Source organism: Lutra lutra, chromosome 17 (genome assembly GCF_902655055.1).
Source record: "Lutra lutra chromosome 17, mLutLut1.2, whole genome shotgun sequence".
Taxonomy (NCBI): Eukaryota; Metazoa; Chordata; class Mammalia; order Carnivora; family Mustelidae; genus Lutra; species Lutra lutra.
In genome coordinates this window covers 49,107,326-49,126,237 of record NC_062294.1, presented here as the reverse complement: position 1 = coordinate 49,126,237, position 18,912 = coordinate 49,107,326, and the positions used below count along the sequence as shown (strand labels likewise).

The window sequence follows — 18,912 nt, the reverse complement described above, 5'->3', positions numbered from 1 at the left end:
CCGCATTGGGCTCTCTGCTCAGCAGGGAGCCTGCTTCCTCCTCTCTCTCTCTGCCTGGCTCTCTGCCTACTTGTGATCTCCGTCAAATAAATAAATAAAATCTTAAAAAAAAAAAAAAAGGATTCTTGCTATTTCACTGTTATGAACTACAAAAACATACCAGCATGTCAGATTCTTGAAGGACTTGGCAGGAGCTCCCTGGACTGTGTAACGGGCTTGTAGCCACTGTCTTTGGACTTGAGGACCAAAAAGGAGACTGCTCGCAAGCGTCTGACAAAGCAGCGGGAGCCCGGGAGGGGACCCCGCCGTTTATCGGATCCCGTTTTCACGGCTGCTCCTGCCTGGGCGTCCAGCCGGTGCCAGGCTAGCTCTTTCCAAGTCAGCCACCGCCCCCACATCGGAGCCTAGGCCTGGGCCTCCCGGTCCAGTTCCTCCTCTGGGAGCCCCGCAAAAACTGTCTCGGCCCAGGCAGCTACCCCAACCCGGCGCGTCGGGCGGTAATTCCCACGCTCACCTCCTGGAGGAGCTGGACTCCCGCGTAATCGCCGCGGGCGCCGCTGAGGCTTCTGGGAATTGTAGTCGGGATCGCCAAGCCCAAACGCACTTCCGGGTTCGGCCAGAAACGCAGCCATTGTCCCGAGTGCGGGCGGCTGCAGTCGCCGCGCACCTGGGCTCGGACGTCAGCCGAGCCGCTCTGTGGATGCCGACTAGGGGAGGGGGCCGAACTAACTTAAGCCGAGTCTGTCGTGTGCAGAATCGGCGCAGGGGGGTTGCTTAACCCGACCTCGTTCTGCCGCAGAGCCGTGCGGGACACCGAAGCTGGGGCAGGCCCGGCTTGGGCCGCGAGCCGGTGGACGCCCAGGTCGGTGAGGGGCGGGGTGGCGCTGGGTGTCCCGTGCGCGCATGCGCAAGGTGTGGGCGGGAACATGGGTTGGGAGTGTGGGTGGGCGACGTGGGACTGTCGCGGGCGGCGCTTTAACCTCGGGTCCACGAAGTAGGTGGAGATACTTGGGTGCAGCTACAGATTCGGGACCGAGGGCATGCGCGAGTTCTTGATCGGGTAGTGCCCTTGTCCCAGGCCTGAGAATGCCTAGGTTGGTGAAGACAGGCCATGTGCGGGGATGTGGGGAGATCCTGAGAACCCCGCCTTCCCTTCCTCCAGTGCCAGGCCGGTTTAGTGCAGGATCTGAGGACTGAAGCCCGGGAGGATGGAGTACTCAATAGCAGATTTGGAGGAGAGGGGCTCTGCCGCTCTCCCTGTATTTTGAGCACACGCTTGAGTAGGAAGCATGAGGTGGGAGTTGAGATTCTGGGTGATTGGTTTGGGGACCCAGCGGGCCCCCTGGGTAGTGAAGAGACCAGGTTTGAGTTGCAGATTCTTGTTCCAGAAGAGGCAGAGCTACTTGAGCGAACCTTCTGAGAATCGCTGAGGGGCTTCAGACTCCTAGTTTGAAGGAGGGACCGGGGCCAAGGGGGCGCGTTCTAGTCAGAGCGCTCCCTGCACGTGCTGGGGAGTATTCGAATGGGAAGCAGAGATGTGGACTGGTAATCCTGGGACCCAGGTAGGGTAACGCAGAGCCGTAGGGCATTCAAGTTTGGTGGAGACTTTGGGTTGGAGGTGCAGAATTGGCGTCCGGGAAGGACGGAGCTGCAGCAGCTGCCTGACATGAACAGCTGTTTGGTAAGGAAGCAGGGTGCTGGGAGCATGATCATGAAGTAGGCATTCCCAGGGCCTTTGCTCAGGGGCTACTCTGCTTGCAGGCATGAGAATGCCCGGGTTGATAGGGGAACAGAGTCTGGGCCGCAGATTTGGACCTGGAGGGGGCAGAATGGGGGGACATGAGTGGTCCTAGGACCCCTAGTACTGCCTGAGATGCTCAGGCGAGTGGAGAGAGCACCTCCACTCCCAGAGATTTGGGGCTGCAGAGTATTAGGGCTGCTTCCTGTCCACACACACACAGGTATTTGGACGGGGAACAGGAGGCTGTAGGTGGGAATTAGAGGGTGCTGGGGTCTTTGTGCAGAGGGTGCTCTAATCACATGCTGGTGGTACCCAAGGTGGTGGGAAGACAGGATCTCCCTAAGCCGCAGGTGCCCAGAAGGACATTTGGGCAGGAATCTGGGCAGGTATGGCTCAAGTAGTGGTCTTTGGGTGTTGGTGGAGGAAATGGTGTGTATGCAAGTTCAGGACACAGCCGCATTGTGAACCCATGCTATACTGTTGGAGTGAGAATCTGGTGGGAATAAGGGGATGTGGATAAGAGGGAGAGATGGAGTGGGGTTGGTAATGTGGTGTGTGGGCTGGGATTTGCCAGGGGCTGTTCTAGTCTCAGACCCAGAAATCTAGGGCCGAGGAAGGGGTGGCACATGCTGGGGTGTGTCAGGAAGCTTCCAGGCCCATGTCGGCTCTGTTGCTGATTCATGCCTGAGGGTACCCAGGTTGGTGGAGGGACTAGATCTGAGCTACATGTTGGAGGCTCAGGCGGGTTTGGGACTGGAGATCCTGCTGGTGCTGTTCTGGTAGGGGCCAGTGGAGCCCAGAATGATGGAGGCACCAGGCCCCCCCTATGTGTGACCCAGCTCCGTGCATATGCTTGGTTGTTTGAGCTGGAAGTGGGAGGCCATTCATGACAGGTTGCGAGAGCATCAGGCGAGGTGAATGGAGGGGTCGGATCCTGGGATGGGTGGGGCTGTGTCACCAGCTTCATGTATTCAATCAGGGAGGGTGATTCTGCGTGGTCCATCCCAGAAGCCCTGCTCCTTGCCCGAGGAAGGGGAGCTGGTTTAGGGTTGCAGATTCAGGTCATGGCCGGGGGAGGAGTGCATGCTAGATGGTCCTCGGTGAGGATCTCAGAACCCGGTGGTGCAGGGAGGGACTGACATGTGCTGCAGACCTCGGTGGTGGGCAGAGGCTGTGTTTGGGCGTGACTTACAGTTAGGGGGTCCAGAGCCCTGTGATGGTAGTGGGGGTACTAGGTTGCAGGTGCAGAGTCTTGGCCTGGGACGGGGACGGGGGGACTCTAGGTGCATGCAGAGCTTTTCAGGCAGAAAGCTCTAGATGCACGCTTGCCATGGGGAATGCATCCTGGAAGCAGAGACTAATCCTGGGTGGGGGGTGGTGCTGGGGGGGCACCATGGTGGACCGGCGCCAGGATGCTCTTCTCAGGGCTTCTGCCCTTACAGCTCAGGACCCTCAGGCCTCTGCCTGTGCCTGGAAGAGCATGGAAGAGCAGGATGAGAAGCCCCCAGAGCCCCTGAAGACCTGTGCGCAGGTGAGTGGAACTTCCCTTCCTTGAGGACACCCAGAGCTTAGAGCTGGCGACTCTGGGCTTGGGAGCGGACCTGGCTCTCTTTGCAGTGTTTTGGGGGCTTTTGGTCTCCCCTGACTTGATACACTCTACATTTTCGGAGGCTCCCTGCATTTCCTCACCATTTTAACCCAGATAATTCTTCCGGGGAGGAATTTGGCACCCTGTATCAAAGGCCCTTCGAGTTCTGATTGCCCTGTGGCCAGCTGCTTCCAGTTTCGCTTGGGAATGAGCAACAGGAAAAAATGTTCAAGAATGGGCCTTGCAGGAGGAGGGTCAAAGAGTCATGGGAAAACCATGAAATGGGCGATGCTCTGACCGTTGATGGGTGCGATAATGCTTATTTCCCGATGTACGAAGATAGGTAGGATCTGTGTTCAGTAAATGATGTTTAAGAATAATCACCTTTTTTTTTTTTGAAAGATTATTTAGAGAGAGGGAGAGAGAGAGCACATGTGAGCAGGGGGAGAGGTAGAGGGAGAGAGAGAATCCCAAGCAGACTCTGTGCTAAGTGTGGAGCCTGATGTGGGGCTTGATCTTATGACCATGAAAGTGTGACTCAGGCTGAAGCCAAGAGTCAGATGCTTAACTGACTGCACCACCCAGGTGCCGACAGGAATGATCATCTTTAAAAAAAATTTTTTTTTAAGATTTTATTTATTTATTTGTCAGAATGAGAGACAGAGAGAGCACAAGCAGGGGGAGCGGTGGAGGGAGAGGGAGAAGCAGGCTCCCTGCTGAGCAAGGAGCCCAATGTGGGACTCGATGCTAGACCCTGGGATCAGTCATCTTTTTTTTTTTCTTTCTAAAAGGGATGTAGTTTGTGTGTGTATAGAAAATGTGTTAGGGGGCACCTGGGTGGCTCAGTGGGTTAAGCCTCTGCCTTCAGCTCGGGTCGTGATCTTGGGGTCCTGGGATTGAGCCCCGCATCGGGCTCTCTGCTTGGCAGGGAGCCTGCCTCCTCCTCTCTTTCCGCCTGTTTCCCTGCCTACTTGTGATCTCTCTCTCTATGTCAAATAAATAAATAAAATCTTTTTAAAAAGTGAAAGAAAATGTGTTAGAAGAATATAAATAAGGAGGTTAACAAAGCTTGTGTGCAAGTTCCATCCCTAGTGACTTTGTTTTCATTTACTTATCTATCGTTTTCTGTTTCTGTACAGCACATTTTAAGATTAAGAAATCAACAATTAAAGCACTTTCCTGCAACAAATATTCTTTGAAGACGTTTAACTTCTTAAAAATGTTCAGTTAGCATTTCACCTCTTCCTTCCTAAATAGTTCAACCCTGAAGCCGTTAGGTGGGGCTCGGCTGTGTGGGGGTCTGCAGGCGAGGGAGCGCTCCCTCCTGTAGGCTGAGGAGGGTGTCCCTGTGTGGGGGCATCAGTGACCAAACACGGTGAGGCAGGTGGCAGCGGGTGTCAGAGCGCAGGTGGGGTGAGGTGAGAGACGTCTGGGGGAGGGGGATCAGCTCTGGGGTGACAGGGCCAGAGCAGGTGAGAAGGGCGTCCACAGGGGACAGCCCAAGTGCAGTGAGTCTGTGCAAAGGGCGGCCCATGGGGTGTGAGATGTGCACTGTGTCGGGGTCGGGGGCCCCTCCTGGTGTGCATCACAACCGAAGCACGTTGAGGTTATCAACGCAGGAGGGTAGCCCAGGATGGGCTATGACAGCCCCAGCCCAGGCCGGAGGTCAAGGGCGTCCACCTGGAGTCCAAGTCCCGACGGCATGAGAGCGAGTCTGTGAGAAGAGACCACCTGCCTGGAGAGTCAGAGCCCGAGGAGGGTGAGGAGGGCCTCTTGGCCAAGCCCAGGGGGGCTGAGGAGCATCTGTGTGGGAGAGGGAGTGGCAGTGGGGATGAGAGAGGAGTGACCCACAGGGGCGATGGTCAGCTGAGTAGACATCATGAGACTCCTGGGAGCCAGGGTTCTCACAATCAGATGGGGCAAGGAACAATGGAATGAACTTTAGTGGTCGGTTGTAGGTATCGATGTGGCTCGTGGTTTTCAGTAGATGTAGGTGTAGAAATATGTAGAGCTGTGTGTTGTGTGTGTAGACATACACATGTATGATCCTATTTCTGTCCACTGTCAGGGCCTGGGTGCAGTGACATTCTCATACCAGTATGCGCGCCTGGTGCCCATATTTCCACCTCTGGCCATGGAATCTGTGGGCTTACACTCAGTAGATATTTAGGGTTCCATGTTTTGCTGTCACAAATAGCACTACTGCAAGTGTTTTGTGTATGATTCCCTGTATAGTTGACCCTTGAACAAGGCAGGGGTTAGGGAAACCGACCCCCTGTATGATTGAAAATCCACGTGTAACTTTTTTTTCTTTTAATTTTATTTATTTACTTATTTATTTAATTTTTTATAAGCAGATGATATATTTTTATCCCCAGGGGTACAGGTCTGTGAATCGCCAGGTTTACACACTTCACAGCACTCACCATAGCACATACCCTCCCCAATGTCCATAACCCCAGCCCCCTTCTCCCAACCCCCCTCCCCCCACACGTGTAACTTTTGACTCCCCCAAAACTTAACTGCTAAGAGCATTCTTTTGACCGGAAGTCTTACTGATAACATAAGCCATCAACAATGCCTATTTTGTATGTTTTAAAAATTTTTTTATTTATTTGAGAGAGAGGGAGAGAGCATGAGTGGGGGAATGGGAGAGGGGGAAGCAGACTCCCCCGCTGAGCAGAGAGCCCGCCACGGGGCTCAGTCCCAGGACCCCAGGATCACGACCTGAGCCAAAGGCAGATGCCCAACTGACTGAGCCACCCAGGCGCCCCACACATTTTGTATCTTACACGTGTTTTCTGCTGTTTTCTTATGATAAAGTAAGCTAGAAAGCAAATGTTACTAGGAAAATCATAAAGAAGAAAAAATACATTTACACTACTGTACTGTATTTATTGGGGAAAAATATCCATATATTAGTGGACCCGTGCAATTCAAATTGGTGGTGTTCAAGGGTCGGCTGGACACGTGTGCAAGAGTTTGAGAGGGAGTTATGCATTTAAATTTACATAAGTACGTTCACACTTTGTCAAAACTGTAAGTAAAGCATGCTTTGATTGTGACCATTGGCATTCTGCTTTAAGCTAGTGACTTTAGGTATTTTCTGGGAACCTTCATGGTCCATTTGCCATTTTTTCTCTGTTACACAACTGAACTAGCGATCTGTTCATTATAATTTTGACTTTTGTCACGTATTCATTGATGGCCTAGCCAGTGTAAGGCCCCATGTGAGGTGCTGGGGAGAAAGATGACCTAGTGCTCCCAGACAGAAATGTGCAGCTTTTTTTTTTTTTAATTATGTGATGTTAGTCACCATATAGTTCATCACTAGTTTGTTTTTTTTAAGATTTTATTTATTTACTTGGCAGAGAGAGACACAGCAAGAGAGGGAACATAAGAAGGGAAAGTGGGAGAGGGAGAAGCAGGCTGAGCAGGGAGCCCGATGCGGGACTTGCTCCCAGGACCCCAGGATCATGACCTGAGCCAAAGGCAGATGCTTAACAGCTGAGCCACCTAGGCGCCCCATCATTAGTTTTTGATGTAGTGTTCCATGATTCATTGTTTATGCACCACACCCAGTGCTCCCTGCAATCCGTGCCCTCCTTAATACCCACCACCAGCCTCACCCATCCCCCCACCCTGCTCCCCCAAAACCATCAGTTTGATTCCCGGAGTCCACAGTCTCTCATGGTTCATCTCCCCCTCTGACCTCCCCCCCTTCACTTTTCCTTTCCTTCTCCTAATGTCCTCCATGCTATCCCTTATGCTCCACAAGTAAGTGAAACTATATGATAATTGACTTTCTCTGCTTGACTTACTTCACTCAGCACAATCCCCTCCAGTCCCATCCATGTCAATGCAAATGGTGGGTATCCATCCTTTCTGATGGCTCCGGAATATTCCATTGTGTATCTGGACCACGTTCTTTATCCATTCACTTCTTGTATATTCCAAGGCTACGTAGGAAAAGCAGAAACATCTTCCTTCTTGTGTTCATCATCTTTGGCTCCATACCCCGAAACTCAGCAGCTTAGAACAACCAGCATTTATGATCGCATGTGGTTTCTTGGGGTTGGGAGCTCGGGAGCGGCTTCTCTGGATGTTCCTGGTGATCAGCATCTCTGACAGGGTTGTGGTAAATTGTCGGCCTGAGCCGCTCTCTTCAGAAGGCTCATGGGTAGGAGAACCCCCTTTTCTGCTCATTCCCGTGGCTGTTCATGAGAGGTCTCGGTTCCACACCACACAGACCTCTCCCCAGGGGTGCGCACAGCACGGCAGCTGCTTTCTCCCCGTGCGAAGGACCTGAGAGAGAGGAGGGAGAAGAGAGAGCGCTTCATGGCAAACAGCCAAGATGAAGGCCACAGTGTCTTTTATCATCTGATCTCAGAAGTGGCACAGCAACACTTTTTCTTTTTCTTTTTCTTTTTTTTTTAAGATTTAATTTATATGAGGGAGAGAGCGCATGAGCAGGGGTGGGGATGGGGAGGAGCAGAGGGAGAAGCAAGCTCCCTGCTGAGCCTGATGCGGGGCTTGAACTAAGGACCCTGAGATCATGACCTGAGCCGAAGGCAGACACTTAACAGACTGAGCCCCCCAGGCGTCCCAGCATCACTTTTTCTGTAATCTGTTGGTCACACAGACCCACTGGTACTGTGTGGGCAAGGACTACATAGGGTGTGAATTCCTGGAGGGTGGGGGCCATTGGGGGCCGTCTTGGAGGCTGCCTAGTGCACTTCTCCACTCTGAATGTCCTCTAGTAAATTTTAATCATTGTCAGAAGATGCACAAGTACTTTGTTTGGGCGTGATGGATATCAGTTAAAACCCCAGCAGGAAGAGAAATCAGGGGAGCCCAAGTCTTGGTGCTAAATGCGGGCCATGAGCCCAGTGAGCAGCCTGATGGACATCAGCTGAGAGGTGTCAGTGACTTACACACGGGAAGTAGCTGGGCCGGGGAAGGCCCTGCCTGCCTTGGGGGGCTGCGACCAAAACCCCGACTGGTACCCATTTCATAGTGTCCACACAGTTAAAAAACATCACATCACTCACCCAGATAATTTTTGTCAAGCGTACCCCAGTAAAGTTGTAAAGTAAATAAATAGTAGTGAAAAAATGAAACCTTTAAATTCCTCTCCTGTACCCCAAGCCCTGCACGTATGTCTAACCCGTCAATTTCAGATGACGCACATTACGCTCCTACTCAGTACTGAGAATACAAAGGTGAAAAATATACAGTTCTTTACGGCACCAATCTCATGACCCAGAGGAGAGGTGTAGAAATGGAAGCAATAAAAGAAGGAGAGTGATTTTACTGTTCCAGTAAAGCTCCGATAAAAACAGCTATGAAATCCTAAGGGAAGACGAGATGAGACACTGTGCTGTCTGGGAACGCTTTCTGGGAGAGGTGGCCTAAATGATGAGACTTTGAGCGGCGGAACAGGAAGGGACAGAGTTTGGATCAGGCATTTAGCACTTGGACTGTCTCTGGTGAACTTCGTGGACTTAAACAGGTTTAACTAAACATTGTTACCATTAATCTCTGCGTTGATGAAAGAGACAAAAATGTTTAGATACTTGGGACCTACGGTGGCTCAGTCTGTTAAGGGTCTGACTGTTGACTTTAGCTCAGGTCATGTTCTCAGGGTGCTAGGGTCGAGCCCCACATCGGGCTCCACATCCAAGTGGTACCAGGGTGGGTCTGTGTGACCAGCAGGGTCCTCAGATCGAGCCCCGCATCAGGCTTCCTGCCCAGTGGGAACTAGCATGAGTGTACCATCGGGAGGGAGCAGAAGTCTTGTAGGTGGGATATGTTGAAACAGGTAGTTTTTCACATCCTGGCCTACTCACTGTGGGAGTTTTGAGCCACGACTTAGCTTCCTGGTTATTTTCCTCTTTCTCATCTGTTTTGCTTTCTCAGGACTCTCCTCTTGCTCAAGAGATTATCGTTAAGGTCGAGAGAGAAGATGCCGGATCACTGGCCCTTCCATCCCAGGTGAGTGAGCCTCCACTGAGAAATGTGCATGGCCAGTTAGCGGCAGGGACCTGGTTGAAGTGAGCTGGGGGGTGAGCAGAAAGGGAGGAAACGGGTACAAGTGGACAACTTTTACAAAAAATTGGTCCATTCTCATGCTAAAGATTGAAGAGAGTGAGAGCTGCGAGGAAGTGGAGAAGGCTGAAAGCAGTACCATTGGATTATGAGAGCGAGGCAGATCCAGGAGGTTAACAGCATTGCCGGTCAGTCTGAATGGACCATCCCGAGGTAGTTACCACCCATAGTACTCTGTCGTGCTCCTCTCAAGAGTCTTCTTTCCCAGCAGCATTCTGGAACCTACATTTTGTAGACTATAGACAGACATTCAGATTCATTCTTGTAGCCAGGAACATTCCATGAAAGCCCCGTAGGGCAAGGTACGGTTTGAAAGAGGATTTTTGAATAGATCAAATAGAAAGATGAAAATGAATGACCCAGTTACTCTAGTCGGAATAGTCAAGATGGAAAAGATAAAAGGGTCATTAAATGGGAAGGAAAAGCATGTAGACTAGTGGATGGTTAACTGTAGATACTTGAGTTGAGTGGTGGCCCCACACTGTCAAAGAATGAGAAGAGTGAGGGACAGCGATCGGGTGTTGTAATGAGAGAGTTCTGTCTGCGTGACTTGGGAGGTGGAGTACTTCATGGAGATTTCAAGATCTGGGGTCTCACCCTGAGAGCGGGGTGCTGAGGAGCAATTCTAGGGGCTGGAAGTTGGGCAGCACTAGGCGTCGGTGACTGAGAACACACGTTAGGCAAAGTAGACGTTGCCTCCCAGCCCCTGACTTCGGACATACGTGTTAATTTCTCTGTTCTTCCAGCTTTTCATCTGAAAAAAATGGTGCTGCTATGAGGATTTTCTCTCAGGGACCTTGTGAGAATTCAATAAATGATAGTTCATGCAACATGCTTAGCTCACAGCCTGAAAGCACACAGAAAGTGCCTCATTAAAGTCAGTTAGTTTTGGGGCACTTGGTTGGGCCAGTCAGCTAAGAATCTGACTCTTGGCTTAGGCTTAGGTCCCAATCTCAGGGTCGTGAGATCAGCCACTGCGTTGGATTTTGCACTCAGCAGAGTCTGCTTAAAATTTTGTCTCCCTCTCCCTCTGCCCCTCCGCTCTGAGATAAATAAATAAATCTTTAAAGAAATTAAATAGTCAGTTAGTTTTACGTTACCGTCAGAGAACTCTACAAATGGATGCTAGAGACTGTGCAAGACGAGACAATACAAGTTCTTGAAGTAGAAAACAAATCCGAGGTATTCTGTGTTTCCAGTGGAGGGGGGTTTTAGTGTTTAAGGGTTGGTAGGACAAAGGTCAAGAAGTAAGGTAAGTAGCATGAGTTTCAGTGTCACTGGAAGGACACACACCCTCCCACTCTGATGCTTAGTGACTGTGAGCCCATGGTGCCTGCAAAGGAGGGGGCCATTGGGGGAAATGTAGGTTTCCATTAACACGGGAATATACAGGGACTATTTGGTGATGGTGTTGAAGCTGTAGGATTTCGTTATTTAGAAGCAGAAGGCCCAAGGACCCAGTTGAAGGGGGAAGGAATTTTGAGGGGTGGGTAGTTTGGGGCAGATGAGAAGAAGGATAAGAGTAAGTGGAGATAAAGGTCGAGAAAAAAACAGTATCCACTTCAGGACTTTTCAGATGGGTATGTGATAAGCCAGTGAGATTCAGGTAAGAGAGAGGACTTACATCAGAATTTGGACCAAAAATCAGATTATTTGGATGTATTATGAAGTCTGTTGATAGTCCGGATTTACTCCTTGAAATCATTTGCCAAGTGTATATATTCCATAACTACTATACACCAACACTGTGCTAGGCACCTGAGTTACAGTTACAAACGGTCACTACCTTGTCCCTGCCCTCATGGATTGTAGCCTAGTGACAAAGATGACCATTATACAAATGAACAGAATGTGTGGTGAGTCTTAATGATAGAATGCACAGCCGCATTTTGTGTGGAGTTCCGTGGGATTCGGGGACTTGGTCCTATTCATGAACCACAGTTCAGGATCACTAGGTATAAACAGGTCCAGCATCCAAAACCCACAGAGGCTTACATAAAAGCTACCTGTACACCTTGACTGGAATCCTTTGGACAGTCAGGACAATTTCCAGGCTGTCAACTTTTCCTTCTTCGTTTGTCAAACTTTTCCTTCTTTGTGAACATTGGAAGAAAATGATGCCCAGCTGAGCAGAAATGTGTGTCCTGTTTTAGGAAGGAGTGAACTTCAAAATTGTGACTGTGGATTTCACTCAGAAGGAAGAAAGCACTTTGAACCCTGCTCAGAGGATCCTGGACAGAGATATGATCCTAGAGAACCACAGGGACCTGGTCTCTTGGGGTAAGAATTAATGAGTTTTTATATTGAAATGATTCCAGTGGATTATGAGTTATGCAGTTCAGAGGTCAGAACAATTTTGACCACACGTAGATTACGTGTGTGCTTTTTATTCCCCAATGAAGATTTAATTTAATTTAATTTTTTTTAAAGATTTTATTTATTTATTTGAAAGAGAGGCAGAGAGGGAGAAGCAGGCTCCCTGCTGAGCAGAGAGCCCAATGCGAGGTTCGATCCCAGGACCCTGAGATCATGACCTGAGCTGAAGGCAGAGGCTTAACCCAGTGAGCCACCCAGGTGCCCCGAAGATTTAATTTTAATTTGTAGGGTAGCAAAGGTACAGCTTCTTTGGTTTGAGCTTGTTCAGTCCTCATAGTTCCTAAAAACCAAAGACTGGGACCAAATTCTGCCGTGATTTTCTTTTGTCCTCAGCCCAGACACCCTAAGTTCTATATTGGTCCCTATCAGCTTTTCAAACTAGATGCCATCTCCTTGTGGGAGCAAGGGGATGAGTATAAACATTTCCCAACATACATATCCAGGTGAGAAACAGACACTTAGGAATCATTACAGGTATTGAAGGTTAATTTCAAGAATCCCCATAGGGCATGCTACATATTTCTCCATCTCCCACTCCTATGGACTGCATACATTGCCACTTTTTCCAGGTGTACTCTCTGTGCTTGACCTAGTAGCCACACAGGCTTCTGCTTCTGAGCTAATCTCCATTCTCTCTCACTTGGAACCATAGGAATCCATTGGGCTTAATCGCCGCTAAGGCATTTAGGGAACCTGGGATACCAGTGCCCTCATTCTTTCTCTTGGTTCACAAAGTAGTTTGCCATTGTCTTACTGACCTGTGCCTCCAGAAATTCCTAGAAACGTAGATACTGTTTTCTATTTCACTGAGCACGCATGTAGCACTAAAGAGGGTAGAAAGGAGGCTGGTTTCTTTGCTAAGACTTGCAAAATTGTTTTGTTATTCTGTAGATTCTGCACAGGTGATCTTATTTTGGAATGTAGAGATATTTGGCATCTAAAGTCTTTTTATTCAGAAAAACTGCATTTTAATATTATACTGTTGGGCTCTGGTACTTCTCTGCCTCTTGCTTCATCCCAGCCTTCTGTTTTCTTAATCCAGGTTATAGGTCCATAGCTGAAAACAAATCCATATATATTTTATATATTTGTTTGTCAGCTTTTTCCCCAGTATTCCAACTCTAACATTCTTGGCTAGGATGTTTTATTTTGCTTTCTTCTAGACTTGGCAATGGTACTTGGAAGAAGGGAATCAACCTCAAAGCAGAACATTTTTGATGAAGAACCATCCCATGGAGTGAAGTTGGAAAGGTTGACAAGAGATGATCCTTGGTTGTCTTCGTGCGAAGAAGTTCAGGATTGTAAGGACCATTTGGAAAAGCAACAGGAAAGACAAGAGAGACCTTTGAAGGAAATAGCATTTACTTCCAGGAAAGCGATTACTTATGAGAAGGTCTATAAAAGCGAACTTGAAGAGAAGAGTGGTCTGAATTCCAGTTTTCTTTCACCTCAGATGATACCCATAAGAAGCCATTTTCATAAACATGCCTCACATGTTAAAAAATTGAATTATAATTCTATTGTAAACACTCATGAGAAGATTAATGACAGTGAGAAACACTGTGACAGTAATGAATGTGGAAACCCTGACCAGAACATTCACCTTATTCAGTTTACAAGAACTCAAACAGGAGATAAATCCTATGGATTTAGGGATAGTATTCAATCTTTTAGCCATGATGTACCTCTAAATATACATCAGAAAATACACGCAAGAGGAAGGTCCTTAGATTTTAAGGAATGTGGGCAAGTTTTGAACCACAGTATAACCCATAATGAACAACATAGAATAGCTGTTGAAGAGAGTCCGTATAACTGTGGTAAAACCTCCCAGAGTTCATCCCTTGCTCAAAACCTGAGAAACCATTCTGAAGAGAAACCCTTTGAATGTAATCACTGTGGGAAATCCTTCAGCTGGAGCTCTCATCTTGTTGCACATCAGAGAACTCATACAGGGGAGAAACCTTATGAATGTAACGAGTGTGGGAAGTCCTTCAGCCGGAGCTCTCACCTTGTTTCTCACCAGAGAACTCATACTGGAGAGAAACCTTACAGATGTAATCAGTGTGGGAAAGCTTTTAGCCAGAGCTATGTTCTTGTGGTGCACCAGAGAACTCATACTGGAGAGAAGCCTTATGAATGCAATCAGTGTGGGAAGTCATTCAGGCAGAGCTACAAACTTATTGCCCATCAAAGAACTCACACGGGAGAGAAGCCCTATGAATGCAGCCAGTGTGGGAAATCATTTATCCAGAGCTATAAGCTTATTGCACATCAAAGAATTCATACGGGAGAGAAACCCTATGAGTGCAATCAGTGTGGGAAGTCCTTTAGTCAAAGTTACAAACTCGTTGCCCATCAGAGAACTCACACAGGAGAAAAACCCTTTGAATGTAATCAGTGTGGAAAATCCTTCAGCTGGAGCTCTCAGCTTGTTGCCCATCAAAGAACTCATACTGGCGAGAAACCCTATGAATGTAATGAGTGTGGGAAATCTTTCAACCGCAGTTCTCACCTGGTTATGCATCAGAGAACTCATACTGGAGAAAAGCCCTATGAATGTAACCAGTGTGGGAAGTCCTTTAGCCAGAGTTATGTTCTTGTTGTACATCAGAGAACTCACACTGGAGAAAAGCCCTACGAGTGCAATCAGTGTGGGAAGTCCTTCAGGCAGAGTTCATGCCTTACTCAACATCAAAGAACTCATACTGGAGAGAAACCCTATGAATGTAATCAGTGTGGGAAAACATTCAGCTTGAGTGCTCGACTTATTGTACATCAAAGAACTCATACTGGAGAAAAGCCCTTTACATGTAATCAGTGTGGGAAAGCTTTCATTAATAGTTCTAAACTTATTAGGCATCAGGCAACTCATACTGAGGAGAAACCCTACGAATGTAACTAGTTTGGAAGCCTTTCAGCCAGCGCATTCTTTTTTTTTTTTTCCTTTTTCTTCTTTCTCCTTCCTTCTTTCTTTCTTTCTTTCTTTTTTTTTTTTTTTTTTTTCTCTTTTCTTCCTTTCAAATATCAGCCTTCTGTTATTGTAGATCTGGAAGTTTGGTGAAGAAAGAAAAACAATCACATATTTTACTTAACATTTTATATTAAAAAGATCAAACTTGGCCTTTAAGACACATCGCCACATAAGTAATAAATATTGGCACTTTTCCTGGAAGAAAGCACTCTGATCTGAGGAAATTATCATTAAATGGGCAACATACTTGGGGTGATTGTGAGTGAGGTAGAACTCTTTAACAATAAAGAGTAAATGAGAATGCAAACACTGGTGAGCTTGTTGTTGAGAAGATTGGGAAATTGGTATAGGTATTGGAACCTAGGCTGGAAAATAGTATTTCAGTACCATTTTATGACATGATTTCCCCAGTAGCTACTTTGTAATCTGTTTTATTCAGCACTTTCTATTATATGTGAAGATTTCATAAATATTAGGAAAATGGCTATGATAATGAAGTGGGAAAAAATGCAGGCCAAGAGTATAGAACAGTAACTTCCAGAACCATTGTGGTACTTGTGTATGGATCAGAATCGAAAGGGTTTCCAGGTGTATCATTTTGATTTTTAGCTTTATGCCTGGTTTTTCTTCTCTTTTGGTGTGTGTGCTGTTTTACTGTAGTAAGTAATATGAGGAGTCAGAAACAAAAAGTAAACCAAAGATTTCCATCTTTGACCATTTAGGAAAGACTAGGTAGCTAGATAGAGATTTCTCGTTGTTCTGAGATTTCCATTTGGATTAGCTTGAGCAGGTCACTCCTTAGGACTTGGATACCCAGGGATTTTCCTCATTGAAAATATTCCCCTGGCAAGGGGGAACTGGAAATTTAGATCAGAAGGGGTTCTATATGAGGGATTGAGAATTTGCAGGTTGTGTAAAGGGCTTATTTTTATATTTCCAAAGCGGTATAAAGGAGCTCTCTTTTTAAGGGTTTCCCCCATGTAGTCTTGTGGGGTTTTTTTCCTCTGGGATATATTTCCTGATGTCTGAGTCTTCTGAGTGAGAGAGCACTGTCATGCTAAGTGCTCCTCGCCTAAATTGAGCTTGCAAGAATGATTTTAGGTAAGATTTTGTAGCTCTTTGTTGGTTTCTAAGATGTGGTTCGCATCGCCTAAATCATATATTTTAATCCTATGGATTATCATGGGCCTGAAACCTCTGATCCTAGAGGTTTAGTAAAAAGTAAGCTGAGAGTTGAAATGGGAGACCAGAAAACTGAGATGAATTCTCTGGAGGAAGAATGAGAAATTGAAAGTGACCTCCAATAGTGGTCGCCCTCTGTAAAATTCTGTCCCCATGAGATGACCCTAAGCAGAGCCACCTCTTTGAGGTTTAAACCAGAGTACAACACACATGGCAGTGATTAAATTTCTCAGGAACAGTTGTTGGAGGCTGACAGCTGGCTCCACACACAGCCTGAGAGCTCTTTAGTCGGTTGATGAATGCGCGGGTAGAGGAACAGCAGGGGTTCTGCATGTGTTCCCTTCTGGGGAAGACATAAAATGGTAAAAAGTCCAAATTTAGCAACCAGACCTGAAGAGGTTCCTTTCCCCCCAAATTAGAGATAAAACCAGTACAAGCTAGGATGATTCTCATCAGGCATGTTGAATCTTACTTTGAGCAAGAAGCCATGATTGTACAAATGAGTATAAAGCCAACTGGGTGAAGGATGAGGGCTCTGAATATTTCAAGTTTGGGAAGTGATTCATTGCAAAGTAATCTCTTCGGTAAACATTGAAAATATTTCATTGAAAGTGAAATTTTTTAAACTGCAAGATTTTTGAAATATGTGTGTAAGTGTGCATGTGTGTGTGTTTCTGGCCAGCTTGAATATGTGAGTCATTTGTGTGCACTAAGTTGTGAGTATTATATCAGTTTTCGAGTGGGGATTAAGGATTGCCAAGTATATTGATAAAAGACAGAGTCAACTGATAAACAAAAATGTGAATTTATATTATTTGCTCAGTAATTTCCCTTATAGGAAAAATATTCTTTTAATTTAAAGATAATCCACCAAAAATTCCTGTATCAATAATAAGTTTAGGTCACATGCCAAAAATACATAATTAAACTTCTGAACCTAAAATTTAAGGTTAAAAAGGAGAATCAGTAGTTTGATTTTAATGACCTATATATGGCATATGTATGTGTATATATACACATATATCCGTGTCCCTTACATAAAACTTTTTGTCTGTAAAATTCACAAAACTAAAGCTGTTCTTGGCCATAGAAGAATTTATAGAGGTTTTACAAGCCAAATTTCTTTCGCCATACCCCAGTAAAATTAGAAATAAATGAAAAGTGACCAAAATGTTTTTAATTACAGGTGTTAGGAAATACTCTCCTAGAACGAATGTTTCATTTACCCCAGTGTTCCTGGGTTATAATTGACATTCAGCACTGTGTAAGTTTTGGGTATACAGCATGATTTGATTTACATATATTGTGAAATGATTATCACAGTTAACATTCATCAACTCGTAGAGATACAGAATCATGGGTGGTTTTTTAAAAAAGATTATTTATTTGACAGACACATTACAAGGCAGAGAGGCAGGCAGAGAGCCCCATGCTGGGGCTTGATCCCAGGACCCTGGAATCATGACCTGAGCTGAAGGCAGAGGCTTTAACCCACTGAGCCACCCAGGTGCCCCAATCATAGGGTTTTTTGTTTTCCCTGCTGATGAGAACCCTTAAGATTTACTCTTGAGCAACCTTCAGACATAACAAATAGCAATGTTAACTCTAGTTGTTTCATGTCTTCTCACACTCCTGATCAGCCTTTACTGCTTTCGCACCCTTCCCACCTGATTCTGTGGTTTGATGTTTCAGCTTACTTCTAGGCTTGGAAAGATAAATGTGTTTTATATTTAGAGAGATTTCAGCTAGGAGAGGGGAGATCCAGATTTTGAAATACTATGTTCAGATACACCTTTGTATTCTTAAATTTCATTTGGATTTTGTGCTCAAGGAATCGAAATATCATTTGGATTTGTGCATCCGTTCTGTGTGTCTTACCATACTTGACAAGACCGGTTAAATTGCCAATGCCTTTAGAACGTTAGCTTGGAAAATCAGTATTTTTCCAGTTGGTTGACAAAACCTGCACCCAGACAGTTTCACTGCAGAACGGATCACATCCATAAATAGCACATTACTCTTTACAAATTGTAGCAACCTGGGTTCTTGATTGGGAAGCCTGTGAGCCAATGCTAGCCAACTGAGTTGGAAAAAGGAGTTTATTGAAAGGACATTAGGTGGGTCCAAGGATTGGCAAGAAGCAGTAAGATCATGTTCAGGGATTTATAGACAGAAATGATTGCCAGAATTATGCTGCAGTGCCTATGAGAATTCCTTAACATTCCCAAAGTTTCTTAATTAATCTATCTCTACACTGATTTCTTTTGATTCCAAGTCTGAGGCAAGTGCCTAGGTCTGGTGACACTCAGGCTGTGCGGACATTTGAGACATCAGAGGTACTAACCTTTGTATTTCCTGGAGTCTGTAGTGATAGGTGGGCTTGACCTTCCACTCATGCTAATTAGGTAGAGAATTCGTCATTCGTAGAATTTTATTCATTTGCAAAGCAGCAGCAAAGAAGGTTTCCAGTATAGCCCTCTCTTCTGCCTAACCCATAAGTCACCATTTTCTTCACCTTCTATACTTTGATTTAAATATGTATATAGAACCTCCTATGTAACATAATACAGCTATCGCTTTTAAAATAAAAAAAGTGCTCGCTGACTTCCCCATGTAAGGATAACCCAGAGCTTCCGATCATCACATTCACTTCCAAGTCTGGGATCTCTGGGTGATGTCCATTTGTTTTCTAGTGAAAAATTTGTCATGTAAAAAGAGGGTTAAAAAAAAAGAGGGTTCAGATGCTGGGCATGAAAAAGGGGGAGAGAGCATAAAACCAGGTCAAGTTAGCAAGCTAATAAGTAACTTTGGTTGTTGCAAGTAGATATTCAAAAGCTCTCTAGAACTGTTTTTGTAAAACTAGGAACAAGTGGGTGACAGTTTTTACTGCTTAGGATAATTTAATCCTTATTCGGATTAACTTGAGGTATAACTCAATGAATT

At 46.2% G+C, this 18,912-nt stretch overlaps 1 protein-coding gene across 2 annotated transcripts; it reads left to right on the top strand.

Moving 5' to 3' along the window:
- The first annotated feature begins 623 nt into the window (after positions 1 to 623).
- ZNF180 (zinc finger protein 180) lies at positions 624 to 15,094 on the top strand. 2 transcript variants are annotated; one of them, XM_047710576.1, is made up of 5 exons: positions 624 to 862; positions 3,189 to 3,272; positions 9,249 to 9,323; positions 11,591 to 11,717; positions 12,977 to 15,094. In XM_047710576.1, exons 2-5 carry the CDS (start codon positions 3,222 to 3,224, stop codon positions 14,716 to 14,718), a joined length of 1,995 nt encoding a protein of 664 aa, XP_047566532.1. In that variant the 5' UTR covers positions 624 to 862; positions 3,189 to 3,221; the 3' UTR covers positions 14,719 to 15,094. The 2 variants fall into 2 exon arrangements, with proteins under 2 accessions (XP_047566532.1, XP_047566531.1); XM_047710575.1 differs by having other exon boundaries at positions 3,184 to 3,272.
- Positions 15,095 to 18,912: the final 3,818 nt, after the last annotated feature.

Excerpts from the sequence above, each read along its gene's own strand:
- ZNF180 (XM_047710576.1), top strand. The coding sequence starts at position 3,222 with ATGGAAGAGCAGGATGAGAAGCCCCCAGAGCCCCTGAAGACCTGTGCG. Across the intron at positions 3,273-9,248 it reads CCCTGAAGACCTGTGCGCAG|GACTCTCCTCTTGCTCAAGA; the intron begins GTGAGTGGAACT and ends TTGCTTTCTCAG. Across the intron at positions 9,324-11,590 it reads CACTGGCCCTTCCATCCCAG|GAAGGAGTGAACTTCAAAAT; the intron begins GTGAGTGAGCCT and ends GTCCTGTTTTAG.